Raw genomic sequence first — 15035 nt, 5'->3', positions numbered from 1 at the left:
ACCCTACACACACACACTTGAGGGCTTAGAATTTGTTTTTGCACACATCGGCCCGCCCGATATTTTATATCACGCGGGACGATCAGCTTAAAGAAAGTCTAAGTAAGGATTCTTAATTAAGGCAGCCGTCATTAACATATCGCCTGGACGATCGTTATTGCCAGGACGATAAGCTCAAAACAGAAAGAAGTAGCTCGCCATAATCAATTAATGTATACTGTAATTTTAAATTATCGGCCAGGACGATCCAAGTATCGGCCTGGACGAAATTACCAAATTATGCCTTAATTGATTAGGAAATCAAGGGAGTAATTAAGGATGATTGATATGATAAATCGTCTTGGATGATCGCAGGATCGGCCAGGACGATCCAGTCAAAAACCTTAAGTTTCTTCAGGACGATAAATTTTGGCCAGCTCGTACGAGGGCTATTGTCAGGACGATTTTCCTCTGATTTGAACTGATCGGCCAGGATGATCGTGAGATCGGCCTGAACGATCAAGCCAATTTTTAATCGTCCAGTTTTGCATCCAGGGTGATGCTCTGGCCGATCTTCTTTGATTGTATCTGATCGGCCTAGACGATATTGTGGCAACTTGTAATTAATGAGCTCCTTTGAAAGCTCTTCTATTTAAGAGCTCTTGGTAAACATTTTTCAAGACCTTTGGCTGCTGCCTTGACCTGAAAAGACCATGAAGAGAGAAAGAGAGAGAGGAGAGAGAGAGGATCTTGTAGAGGGAGCTTGTGAGGGATTCACAAGGGTTGCTTCAAGGATCGCTCTGCTTCTCTTTGTCTAGAGTTTCTCATCCGTGGAAGGGTCGGAGAGGGTAAGGATTTGTTTTGGTTTTGGTTCTCGTCAGCTTCAGGAGGAAGCAAAAGGAGGTAGGTTCTCTGCCTTGCTGGGGTGGCAAAAATGAGGTCTTGTGAGGGCTTCTCCGCCTAGCCGTGGGGGCTAAAGGAGAGTCACGTTTTGTAGTGGAATACTTGGAGGGTGCCTCCAAGGAGTGGACGTAGGTCGAGTCGTCCGAACCACTATAAATTTCTGTGTTCTTTTTCTTGCTTCCGTGCTTTTAAATTCTGCATTTATTTCTGTGGTGTGATTTGGTTTATGCAATTTCTTTCTTTGTGAAAAGAGTTTTTTAAAATACCAAATCAATCCCCCCCCCCCCCCTCTTGGTTAGCTTGGGACTAAGTTCATAGGGCTTAACATCCCTTAACAAACTTTCACTTCCTCCTATATCCTAGATCTGGAAGTGGTTAGATGCTTAATGTAGCAAAAGATCAAATCAGTGGCATAAAATTTTCGGTGAGGCAAAATATAAAAAGTGGTGATTAAAAGAAGAGAAGTGATATAAATGCGATCATCAGCTTAAGGAAAAATTGAGGTGCGAAGTATATGCTGGATTATCCTAAAATCTTTGTGTAAGGTGCAAGACTCTCCAACATGAAAGTGAGCATTAGTATTTCTAAGAAAGTGGTTGGCCAGAGCCCAGTCATAATCAGGATCAATACACAGGGTATAGAGTTTGTCCCCTATGGTGGAAAGTTGCAAAAGTTCTTCACAATCCTAATATGTGATTTTTACGGGACATCGATTCACATAGGACCCGAGAGCAGAGAAAGAAGAACTAATGCGGAGGCTAGCAAAAAATTCAAAAAGAAGCTCATAGTTAAAGGGGATAGAGAGAGTAAGAAGGAACGTCAAGGAAGTGTGTGCAAATAGATCTAGGACAGGATAAGAAAGAATGTGGATTGACAGTATGGGAGATAGTAATACCAATGGTTTTGTACCTTTGATAGGTGGATTGATCATCTGCCTCAATGAAATAAGGGTCCATAGTCACCCTCGAGGAACTCCAAGAAAGATGGCAAGATCTCCTTTTGCCAGCCAAACTCAGGAAAATAGAGCACAAGATTAAGAGAAATAGAATGTTGAGAAGGATTATGTGAGAAAAAATGGTGGAAATCCTCAATCTTTAAAGAATCGTCCAGATCATCCATGATGATTGCAGAATCGTCCAAGACGATATGGTGCAATAATTATGTCCAGGATAATTGGTCAAAAAGGCGATAAAATCATCCAGGATGATCAGATATCGTCTAGGATGATAAGAGACATACAATCATCCCGATGAGTCATTCCGGACAACCGTTGAAAAAGCAGCTCATCCTATACGATTTGGTGGATCGTCCAGGATGATGCATAATAATGGATCATACCGATCGAATGTTTGATTTAATTTGGATTTGAATTGGATGGAGTTTGAGATTCAAATTGATCACAGGTAGGAATCAAATTGAAATTGGAGTGGATTAAATATAGGAATTGATTTAAAATTGAGGTTGATCAAAGGTGGAGATTGATTTGAAGTTGGAGTGATCCTAAGATCTAGAAGAATTCTAAGATCTAGGATTTAAGGGAATCCTAGGTTCTAGAATAGGCTCTAAGGTCTTGGATCTAGAAGGATCCTAGGGTCTAGAGTGGATCCTAGGGTCTAGGATGAAATCTGGATTCTGGAAGGGTCTTAGTGACCTCATACAAAAATGAGGTCAACAGTATCATCCAAGATGATCACCAATAAATGAGTAGAGATTGTGAAGATCATTTAAGATAAGGAGGATCATCTAGGACGATCACAAATAATTGAAATAAAAGATAACAGATCATCCAGGACGATAATGGATCATCTAGGATGATTAGAAGCGAAAGAGTAAAATAGTTATTAAGGAAGAAAAAAATAATGCACTATATTATATGAGTAGAAGTTTACTTCCCACTAAAGTAAATTATCCTCTTATCGTGAAACATTATATAGCCTATATATTTTCCACTCAAAAAATAAGGCACTACAAGCTCTCTCAAAAAGTAAATTTGATATTATGAATAAACCTGTTGCAATATTTGATGACTCAATTGATGTTATCAAGAAGATTATCTTGTTGGTCAATGATACTATCATAACTTGATATAACATTCACTCCTATGTGAGAAGTAAAAGGATAGGTGGTGCTAGATTTCTTAGAAGCTCATCAAGTGCAATATGATAGAAGATAAATGATGAACTACCAAATAAACAAAACATGAAACTTTAGTCGAATGAGAAGTTCACATGGGAATTATATTTTTATGGTGCTTCTTCTAGTTATCAAGGAATATAAAATGATATTTCCATATGATAGGCCAAGATTGTTATAGTATTTGTTACACCTGATAAAGATGTGATGTATTACACATACAAAATATCAAAACCCTTTACAAATAATGAATCTGAGTACGAGGTGTTGAGAATTAGATTAGAATTGACAATTCTAAATGGGATCAAAGAGATCAAAATCTTTGGAGATTCATAGCTTGTCTTTAATCAAGTAGTTGGGATTTAAAAAGTGCTAAAAGAAAATTAAATTCCATATCATCAATTTACAATGCATCTATTAGAATAGATTCCAAATTTGATGTTATATAGAATCCAAAAAAAAGTAATTCTATTACAGACACTCTTACTAAGTTAGCTTAGGTACTAGTACGTTCTGAGGAAGACTCAATTTCAAAAGAAGTGCACGTCCGGCAAGTTATCTTCCATAGATTTTGAATATATAAATAATAAATCCCTAGCTGAGGTGAAAATTATTACAATAGTAGATAATTAATCGGTATATTGGAGAAAACAGCTCATCGAATACTTGCAAGAAAATAAGCTCCCTCAGGGGAAATCAGTTGTAAATCGGATCAAGAGATGATCATTATCCTATGCTTTGATTAATAATGTCTTATACAAAAGATCATTGTATCAGTTTGATTGCGATGTTTAAATAAATTAGAGGCATGGAAGATTGTAGATGAACTATATATGGGATTATGTGGTACACTCCAATCCGAGCCAAATATGAAAAGTAAAATCAAATGAATGGGATACTATTGGCCATCGATGATAGATGAACGCATAAATGTTTCACATCATTATTATGAATGCCAGGTGCATGGTGTAGTTCTACATCATCCACCAAATTTCCTATATCAAACAATTTCCTCGTGGCCTTCTTAAATTTAGGGTACATATATCCTTGGTCTGATAGATCCTCCATCCTCTAGAGGTCATAGATTTATACTAGCATCTACAGACTACTCCTCAAAGTTGGTAGAAGTAGTTCCTTTGAGAGAATTCAAAGCTCATCATATTTTAAAGTTTTTCAAAGAGAATTTCATGCATCAATTTGGTATTCCTCACCAAATTATCTCAGATAAAGGTCTTTGTTTAAAAGTACTAAAATAAATAGTTTTTCCCAACATCATAACATTGATTAGAGATACTCATACCATTTATTACCCCGGGGCAATTAGATTGGTGGAAGCCTTGAATAAAATCTTCATTCATATCTTAAAAAGAACTTAGATGAAAACAAGTGTCAATGGCATGAAAAGTTAGTTGAAGCTTTATAGGCATGCTAAACCACATATAAAACTCGAACTCAATCTACGACATATGCTTTAGCCTTTTGTATAGAAGATGTTATCCCTTTAGAAGTATAACTACCTTCACTAAGAGTTGTAGTAAACTCTAATATTACCTCAGAGTAGAATGTAAAACTCTATTTAGAAATGCTTGAAAGTTTAGAAAAGAAGCATCTGTAGGCTCAACAAAATCTTGAGTTATATAATGGTAAAATGGTCCAGGCTCATGACAAATTTGTTCATTTAAGAACTTTCCAAGTCGGTGAATTTGTGAAGTTTGAATTTCACCCTTTCAATAATCGATCTATTGGTTGGGTTCCAAATCCAATAATTCAACTATTGATCTCCCATCATAGTATTCAATTTGTTTAGAAATTGATTTTCCAATCAAATTATAATAGTCACTTTCCGATAATTAAACAATCAGACAGGTTCTAAATCTAATCATTTGGGAATCAATCTCCTATATGAGTATCCACCTTTATTTAAGAATCAATCTCCCTTTTATGATTTAAATTTCCCTCCCTGAGAATTGATCTCTCAGTTAGGTCTTACATGTACTCGATTAAAAGAAGTAAAGCTGGGCACAAAGAAGACCTTCATCCAATCTTCATTTTTTCTCTACTCAATAGGGACTAGTGAATGACATAATTAAACTCTTATTAGAATTGAAATACTGCTTTTCCTGGAGTTACGAAGACATGCCTAGATTATCCAATGACATAGTAATTCACAAGTTAGCAATTCAACTAGAAATATTTATAGCAAAGCAAGCACCTCGATGAATGAAACTCTACAATGAGCAGTAAGTCATTATTGAAGTCAATAAATTAATCGATGTCAGCTTTATAGGGTAAAAAAATATCTAACTTGGATATCTAGCATTGTTCCTATCAAGAAGAAGAAAGATCAAATATGTGTTTTTATCGAATTTAAAAATTAAAAAAAAAGCTTGTCTTAAAGATGAGTTTCTACTTCATATAATAAAACTGATGGTGGATATTATTTCTTCACATGCAATATTCTCTTTAATGGATGGCTCATCCGGATATAATTAGATCAGGATAGACCCCAAAAATGAGAAATATACATAATTTAGAATGTCGATAGAGATCTACTACTACATAGTTATGCCTTTAGGTTAAAGAACACTTAGCAATTTATCAACGAACATTGAAGAGGATGTTTTATGAACTCATCCACCACCAAGTGGAGTGTTATGATGATGATCTAGTCATTAAAAGACTCAAACGTGGTGATCATTTATATAGCTTGAGAATTGTTTTTCAAAGAATATGTCAGTATAACCTAAAAATAAATCTTTTGAAATGAGCTTTTGGTGTCACTTCAGAGAAATTTCTTGGTTTCATGGTTTAACACCTCAGAATAAAAGTTGATCCGAATAAAATTAAAGCAATAATAGAAATGCCTCAACCCAAAAGGGCCACCCAGCTAAGATCTTTTCAAGGTCGATTAGTGTATCTTAGGAGGTTTATATCAAACATTTTAGTTAGATGTCAACCATTTACAACATTCTGTAAGAAAGATGCTCCATTCATGTGGGATCAAAATTGCTAGAATGAATTTAATATTATAAAAAAGTGTTTCACAAATCCTCCAGTACTTGTAGCTCTTATACTAGGAAAATTGTTGATCCAATTTACTACAACCTTAAGTGAATCTCTTGGTGCCTTACTTTTTTTTTTGAAACAAGAAAGCAATAGAGCTTTAATAATGAAAACCAAAAAATGGCATTACATACTAATAGCAACCGACTCCTTCTCTAACAAGTTAATAAATGATGGAGGGATTTTGTTCATAGCTACATCATCCCAAAGAAAGGAACTAATACAGGCATAGTTAACACTGAGATCTGCTAACTTATTTCTCCCCCTATCAACACAATTAAAGAAAACAAAATGAAAATCTTTTATGAAAGAGAGATCTATCGATTCTTTACCGCCTTTCTACACCACTCCCTTGATGTATTGGATTACATTCTTGTTATCCCCCTCAATGATTAAACCTTTGTAGTCCAATATATAGTCTTTTATCACATGCTTTATTGAAAGGATGGCCTGAAGTTCCAAAGTTGCTGGATCCCAGTGAACCTCCCTTGATGATCTCAAAATAGTCCTCCAATCCCGGCCTTGTAGGAGTTATGTAGGACAGCATCTATGTTGACTTTGATCCAATCAAGTGGAGGATGGTGCCAAGTATTAAGCATCCTTGACGGTTGACTAGCATCGTCGATACCTGAGAATGAGCAGCTAGAAAATTTGAAGCCTGCAGTAGTACTTACCGCATTTGAAGCAATCATCATTTGACTAGATATTTTTTCTTTCATGTATAAACAGATTTCTTACCTTCCAAGAGAGGTAGGTTGTGTTACAGAATAAACTCACCATCCATAAGCTTTGAGAGTCAAGCCATCTATAGCAAGCTTCTAGAGAATAGAATCTAGGAATTATGAACCCCCATCTGTTTAAGATTTCCACCGCTTCAATTAAATTCCTGCATCCATAGACAATGTGATCAAGATCTTCTACCACCTCACACCCTCTAGGACATTTCTCTAATCCTTATGACCTTCTATAACACAGAAATTTTTTTATATGGATGGCATTATTGAGTAGCCTCCACTAGAATAAATCCACTCTAGGATTTTGTTTTTCCCTTCCAACCCATCTCCAAGGAACTTGCTCAGAATTGTCGGGTTCCACAACTTCAGATGCTAGAGCTTCTATTATCTTCCTAGAAAAATTATGAATAATCTCCATATGATCATCTCCTATAACGGCCTGCATTTGAATTGAAGTGATCAGATTCACTAACTCTTCCCCAATGAAATTTCTTAGCTCAATGATGTTCCAATCTCCATTGCTAATAAACTTGTCCACTGATAGATTGCTTCCTTCCAATGGATTGACAAAAGTAGGCCAATTTAGCAAACTTTTATCTAGTAACCAAATGTCTTTAAATGCTTTAATCGTTTTTCCATTACCAACTATCCATCTGACTATTGGCCTAAGAAATTCGCCTACACTACAAATTAACTTCCATAAAACCGAACCACCTTTTTTAGCTGAATCTTCATCTAGTATTGGGCCATATTTTGGGAAGAGAATCTTATGCATAAGAGACTCTCTTTCTTGATTATACGTCCAAGCTAACTTGGCCCTTAATGGCCCATCTTTCATTGAATAGGAATTGATAGCAAGACCACCCCATCTTTTTGGTTTGCACATTAAATCCTAATTAACATAGTGAAGACCTGCACTTCCATCACTTTTCTTCCAAATGAATTTCCTACACAGCTTATCAATCTCATACAGAACTTGCTTAGGAACCATGGAAAGGGTAAAATGAAAAGTTGGAAATGATAGTAAGACAAATTTAACCAAAGTAATATTTCCAGCTAAAGAAATTAGCTTTCCACCCCAAACACTTAACATACTCAAAGCTTTATCTAAAATAAATTGGAAATCTGCTCTTATCAACCTCCTCAAAGCCACCTTAGTCCCCAAATAAGAAAATTCTTGAACTTCCCTGAATTTCATGATTTTACAGATTTTTTTCCTCCTTTTCTTCACTGATTTTCCAAAAAGAATTCTAGATTTTTGCAAATTCATCTTTTATCCCATCCATCCACAAAACTCCATAAGAATTGCATTAACTTCTATATCCGATTTAATGTTTGCTTCAGAGAATATGATGATATCATCGGCATAGAGTAAATGAGAAACCTTAGGGCCATTTGGAGAAATACCAATTCCAATTGAACTTCCTTTTTGTAAGAAAGCATTAGAGAGAAGCTGAGCACACATTATAAACAAGAAAGGAGAAAGTGGGCACCCTTTATGAAATCCACAATTAGCTTCTATCCACTTAGAATAGATACCATTTACTAGCAGAGAAAACTTTGGACCAATAACACATTCAACAATTAAATTTGCATAATTTACTGGAAAATCAAAATCGTTCAACATTTTAATCAATGTAGGCCATCCCATGGAGTCCTAAGCTTGCTCCATATCTATCTTGAAGGAGACCAGCCCCTTGGATGATTTGGAATGCCTAAACTTGTGAAAAACTTCTTGAACTACTAAAACATGATCCGAGAGTGACCTTCCTCTCATAAAAGCCACTTGTTCCTCCGAAATTCGCTTAGGGATAACAAGCAATAGTCTATTAAGAATCATTTTTGCCATAATCTTATAGACATAGTTGCATAAACTTATGGGTCTATAGTTGGAAGGAGATAATGGATTTTTGACTTTGGGAATCAAAACTATATTAGTATTCTTCAAACTATCATTCATCTTTCCATTCATGAAAAAATGATCCATAGCTTCATTAAATCATGCTTGATGATATGCCAACAGTATTTAAAAAAAGGTATAAGACATACCATCTTGACTCGGGGCAATGTTCCCACCAAGATCCTTAATGACCTTCTCTAATTCTTCAAAATAAAATTCTTTGCTCAGCAACATTTTGTCCTCTTCTCTCAAAGCTTTCAACGGTAATGGCCAACCCTCCAAAGCACAATTTCTATCTTCCCATTTATTGTTGTAGTACCGAAATAGCACATCTTCAACTTCTTTTTGGTCTTCTACCATCAAGCCTTATTCATTTTATATTTTGTGGATGTAGTTTTCATTCCTCCTAGCACTAGCATATGCATGGAAGAATCTTGAGTTTGAATCCCCCTCCACCAGCCACTTGACCTTGGCTCGTTGTTTCCACCAAGTGATAACCCAAGCCAATACTGAGTTCAGCTCTTCAGTTTTTGCTTTCAGAACCCATTGATCCTCCTCTGAAAGGTTCCCGTCCTCAGCTTCCTTCTCCTGCAATCTCAGAATTTTCTACTTTCAACTCCTCTTTGGAAAGATTTAATTCTTTGAACTTAGCCTTGCTCCAAAGATTTAATGCTTTGAACTTAGACTTGCTCCAATAATATAGATCCTTTATGGTCCTCTTCAACTTCTGGTTAAGAGCTTGAGAAGGATCTCCTTGGGCCTTCCACTTCCATGACTCTCTTACGATTTCCATAGAAGCCAGAATCAAAGTCCAAACTTCTTCAAATCTGATTACCTTCTTATTTGGAGGGCAGAATTCCAACAATTTAATAAGATAGGACAGTGGTCTGAAGCAATCCTCGCCAAATGCCTCACCATTAACCTATGAGAAGAGTTTAGGTCAGTTGAGTTAATAAGACACCTATCCAGTTGTTCAAGAATTCTTTCAGCCCCTTTCTTGTTCTCACACCATGTATATTTTGGACCAACACTTGCCACCTCTTGCAAATGATTGCAAGAGATGAAAGTCTTCATCTCCTTTGGACCTAGGACAAAACAAATTTTCTCCCCCCTTTTTTTTCCTCCTTAAACAACAAATAGTTGAAGTCCCCTCCTATAATCATAGGGAAGTCTTTAATCATGTGATGCTCCAATCTCTCCCATAAAGATCTTCTCCTATAAACATCCTTGCTCCCATAAATCATTTCAAATCTCCATGTGGCTTTGTTGATCACATTTAGACCACCTACAACAAGTTAGGATGAAGCTTCCAACATGTTGAATGCAGCCATGCTTTGTTTCCATAACACCCAAATCCCCCCTGATAACCCTTCAGAGGGAACATGAAAAAATTCCAACCTTCACCAATCAACGAGTTAACTAACTTCTTGTCTACCACAGACAACATAGTTTCAACCAAGCCAAGAAAAAACAACCCATAATCCCTTATGAACTCCCTCACATATAGAGAAGCTTTACTTTTTTTGGTACCTCTACAGTTCCAAAAGCCAATGGAAGACATTAATGGTCTAAGGGGAAAAGGTTCCCCACCCTTCCCTTCACCTCACCTTCCAATTTTTTTTTTCTTGGAATCAACTTGATGGGACCTAAGCCCTTCAATTTCTTAGATCCTTTTTTCCTCACCTTGTTAGACGCTTCCTCAAACTGATTGAACCGGGCTTCCTTAGGTTCATTCTCTAACGACTCTAGCATTTTCTCTGCATTCTAAGATATAACCTAAATCTTTAGTAGATTCTAGTGCTTCATCTACATTACAAATTATTTCCCCTTCCTCCCCTATGTTATTTAAAACTTCATACTGATTGAGATTGTTTAGGCTATCATCAAAATCAATTCCAATGACCTTATTAACTTCTGAGTTAATTGTTGGGATATCTTCACCATTAGCAGAAGGAATCGGTGTTACCTCCACATGCTTCTCTCCACCCCGAGAATCAGCATTCTTTAGACTTATTTTGTTCATACCAGAAATTTCTCCTTCCTTCTCAGCTTGGCTTCTAACACCATCATTGATTAAAACCCTCTCAGTAACCTGTTGTCGAGTCCACTTGTTCTGAAACTTGAAGTTTTTTCCTCTCTTGTTCCCATGTCCACATGAATCCATGGACCACAATTATCCTCTTTGGCCTTGGTTGTATCTTTCTCCAAAGAATTATCCTTTGGAATCTCCTTCATAACTGCTGCTCCACCTTCCACAGAATTTACTTTGGGTTTATTAGGAACCAAGATTGATTCCATATACAACTCTGGACAGAATTTCTCCAAATGCTCGATGTTACCACATTTAAAGCAAATGTTTGGCATTTTTTCATAACTGATTTTTTGGTAAAACTTGCTAGAGACACCTTCTGCCCAAAATCCCAATGGTAGCTTGTCTTCCAAATTGATTCTGACACATACTCTAGCAAATTCATGCAGTCCCCACTGAAACATGTTGTCATCTATCAAAAAAAGAGTACCAACCTTCAAAGCAATCCTATATACATTGATTTTATCCCAGCTTTGCAGAGGGAGATTAGGAAGCCTAATCCAGACCAGAGCCATCAATCCTTTCAAGGAAGAAGGATGAAAATTAGGGGACCATTTATCTAGTCCATTTATACTACCATTCACGTACCATGGTCCACTATTTAGGATTGAATCCATAGCCTCTAGATCTTCAAAAGCACATAAGATCCAACCACCACCAAAAAAGGTCATATGGAACCTACCATTTTGATTCCATTTTTTCCTTAATTCCAATCCAATGATATGGTAAGGAGCACTATCACCAAACACCTTAACCACCAAAGACTTTTGTAACTTGTTTGTGTTTTCAACCTCACTTTGCAAATGAAGTTTCACCACTCCATTTTTAGAAAAATTCTCCCCATAGTCAAAATCAATAGATTTAAAGTTTGGCTTCATGTTCCAGGCACTAACCATTGGCTTGGTCAAGGTGGAATAACATAATCCATTTCTTCCACAGTTTTGCAATTTCTCGAAACTGCAGACTCACAAACTCGAGCATTCTCCCAGTCCTCCTTGGCTTGTTGTACTCCATGACCAACAGTTCAATATATATACAAAATAGAATCTGGAAAAACAACTCCAGCTGATGAGTTCTCCTTCATTTCCTCAGAAATATGACAACCAGATGAGGAACCCTTTAAAGATTCCAACCTTTTTTTAGTAATCACATCACCGAAAGATTCATGAACAACCTTATCAACCATTTGACAGTAGTCCTTACTTTGAATGTTAGGTACATCCAACATTATTTTCTTTCCTTTGACAATACAATCACTTTGCTTTTTTGGAGAAGAAAACCTCCCTCGTTAATCACCAGAGGTTTAACAGGTTTAAACCTTAGATTGGATTCTTGATCAAACACCATATTGACATCACCAAAAGCTGGGGGAGATAAACTTTGATTAACATGAGGAAGAATTCTAACCATAGGAGTCGAAGAGATGTGACTATCTTTGATGCTATAGGATGGAGGCTGCCGGCCCTCCACTGTCATCGGAGGAGACAACAAATTACGGGAAGTCAGGAATTCAAAAACTTATTATTTTCTCTCACTAGAATTGGGAGCTTCTTTCCCTAGAATCGGGATCTTCCCTCACTAGAACTGTTGTGTCTCCATTAGGAAGGCATCCAATTATCCTCTGATCAGGAAACATTATTTGGCCTATATATATTCCACTCAAAATTAAGGCACTACATGCTCTCTCATAAAGTAAATATAATATCATGAATAAACCTGTTACAGTATTTGAAGATTCAATCAACATTATTAAGAAGATTAGCCTATTTGTCAATGATACTATCATAATTTGATCTAACATTCACTCCTATGTGAGAATTAAAAGGATATGTGGTGCTAGATTTCTTAGAAGCTCATCCAGTGAAATATGATAGAAGATAAATGATGAACTACCAAATAAATAAATCATGAAACTTTACTCAAATGAGAAGTTCACCTGGGAATTCTATTTTGAGGGTGCTGCTTCTAGTTATCAAGGAATATCAATTGATATATCCATAAGATAGGCCAGGATTGTTATAGTATTTGTTATACCTGATAAAGGTGTGATGTATTACTAATACCAAATATCAAAACCCTTTGCAAATAATGAATCTGAGTAGGAGGTGTTGATAATTAGCTTAGAATTGATAATCCTAAGTGGGATAAAAGAGATCAAAATCTTGGAGATTCGTAGCTTATCATAAATTAAGTAGTTTGGATTTACAAAATGTTAAAAGAAAATTTTTTCCATATCATCAGTTTACAATGCATCTATTAGAATGGATTCCAAATGTGATGTTATATAGAATCCCAAAAAACATAATTGTATTACAGATGCTCTTACTAAGTTAGCTTAGGTACTATATGTTTTGAGTAAGACTCAATTTTAATAGAAGTGCACATCCGACAAGTTGTCTTACATAGATTTTGAATATATAAATAAGTTGAGGTGAAATTTATTACAAAGTAGATAATTGATCGATAGATTGGAGAAAACTGTTCATCGAATACTTGCAAGAAAATAAGCTCCCTTAGGGGAAATCAGTTGCAAATCAGATCAAGAGATGATCATTATCCTATGCTTTGATTAATAATGTCTTATACAAAAGATCATTCTATTAATGTGGTTGCAATGTTTAAATAAATTAGAGGCATGGAAGATTGTAGAAGAACTACATACTGGATTATGTGGTACACTTCAATCCAAGCCAAATATGAAAATAAAAATCAAATGAATGGGATACTTTTGGCCATCGATGATAGATGAACGCATAAATGTTGCACATCATTATCATGAATGTCAGGTGCATGGTGTAGCTGTACATCAGCCACCAAATTTCCAATATCAAACCATTTCCTCGTGGCCTTCTAAAATGTAGGGTACATATATCCTTGTTCTGATAGATCTTCCATCCTCTAGAGGTCATAAATTTATACTAGCATCTACAGACTACTCCTCAAAGTTGGTAGAAGTAGTTCCTATGAGAGAATTCAAAGCTCGTCATATTTTAGAGTTTTTTAAAGAGAATTTCATGCATCAATTTGGTATTCCTCACCAGATTATCTTATATAATGGTCATTTATTTAAAAGTACTAAAATAAATAGTTTTTCTAAACATCATAACATTGATTAGAGATACTCATACCATCTATTACCTCGGGGTAATTGGATTGGTAGAAGCCTTCAATAAAACCTTGGTTCATATCTTAAAGAATAACTTAGATGAAAACAAGTGTCAATAGCATGAATGGTTAGTTGAAGCTTTATAGGCATACTAAACCAAATATAGAACTCCAACTCAATCTACGCCATATACTTTAGCCTTTTGTATAGAAGCTGTTATCCCTTTGCAAGTATAACTACCTTCACTAAGAGTTGCAGTAAACTCTAATATTACCTCAGAGTAGAATGTAAAACTCTATTTAGATGTGCTTGAAAGTTTAGAAGATAAGCATCTGTAGGCTCAACAAAATATGGAGTTATATAAAGCTAAAATGATCCAGGCTCATGATAAATTGGTTCATTCATGAACTTTCCAAGTTGGTGAATTTGTGAAGTTTGAATTTCACCCTTTTGATAATTGATCTAGTGGTAGGGTTCCAAATCCACTAATTCAAGAATTGATCTCCCATCAAAGTAATCAATTTGTTTGGAAATCAATTCTCCAATCAAATTATAATCTTTACTTTTTTATAATTAAATAATCGGTCAGGTTCTAAATATAATCATTTGGGAATCAATCTCCCATCTGAGTATCCAACTTTATTTGAGAATTAATCTCCAATTTACGATTTCAATTTCCCTCCCCGAGAATTGATCTCTCAGTTAGGTCTTACATGTACTCGATTAAAAAAAAATCAAGTAAGTTTTTAGCTTTTAAACTTCATTCATTACTTCAATTAATTCCAATATGTGTGGTTTATTCTTCAAATTCATCACACCTATTGGGGATCCATTTATTGACCTCATTTTAGTAAAAGGACATCATAACCTTTAGAACTCTTGATTAAGTATATAGTAATTAATAGCTACATAGTTATCAATAACTTATTATTAAATCAATCACTTCAATTAGTATGCATACCGTCAATCAAATCTCAACTTGCACTTATGTTATGAAATAGGATCCAAGTACTATAATTTTGATGATAATAAGCATTATTGTTTCTTTACTACTCCTAGTATTGCATATCTTTTTTTTTTTTTTGCACTGCTTACAAACCTTTCAAGTCTATAAGTTCAATTGTAATA

At 35.5% G+C, this 15035-nt stretch overlaps 1 protein-coding gene across 1 annotated transcript; it reads right to left on the bottom strand.

Moving 5' to 3' along the window:
• Positions 1-10785: 10785 nt before the first annotated feature.
• LOC110099521 lies at positions 10786-11697 on the bottom strand. The gene has a single exon (XM_020826704.1). It carries the CDS (start codon positions 11695-11697, stop codon positions 10786-10788), a length of 912 nt encoding a protein of 303 aa, XP_020682363.1.
• Positions 11698-15035: the final 3338 nt, after the last annotated feature.

Source organism: Dendrobium catenatum, unplaced genomic scaffold, assembly GCF_001605985.2.
Source record: "Dendrobium catenatum unplaced genomic scaffold, ASM160598v2 fragScaff_scaffold_665, whole genome shotgun sequence".
Taxonomy (NCBI): Eukaryota; Viridiplantae; Streptophyta; class Magnoliopsida; order Asparagales; family Orchidaceae; genus Dendrobium; species Dendrobium catenatum.
The sequence above is the reverse complement of the archived record's forward strand: the minus strand, read 5'-3'. Positions and strand labels throughout refer to the sequence as shown.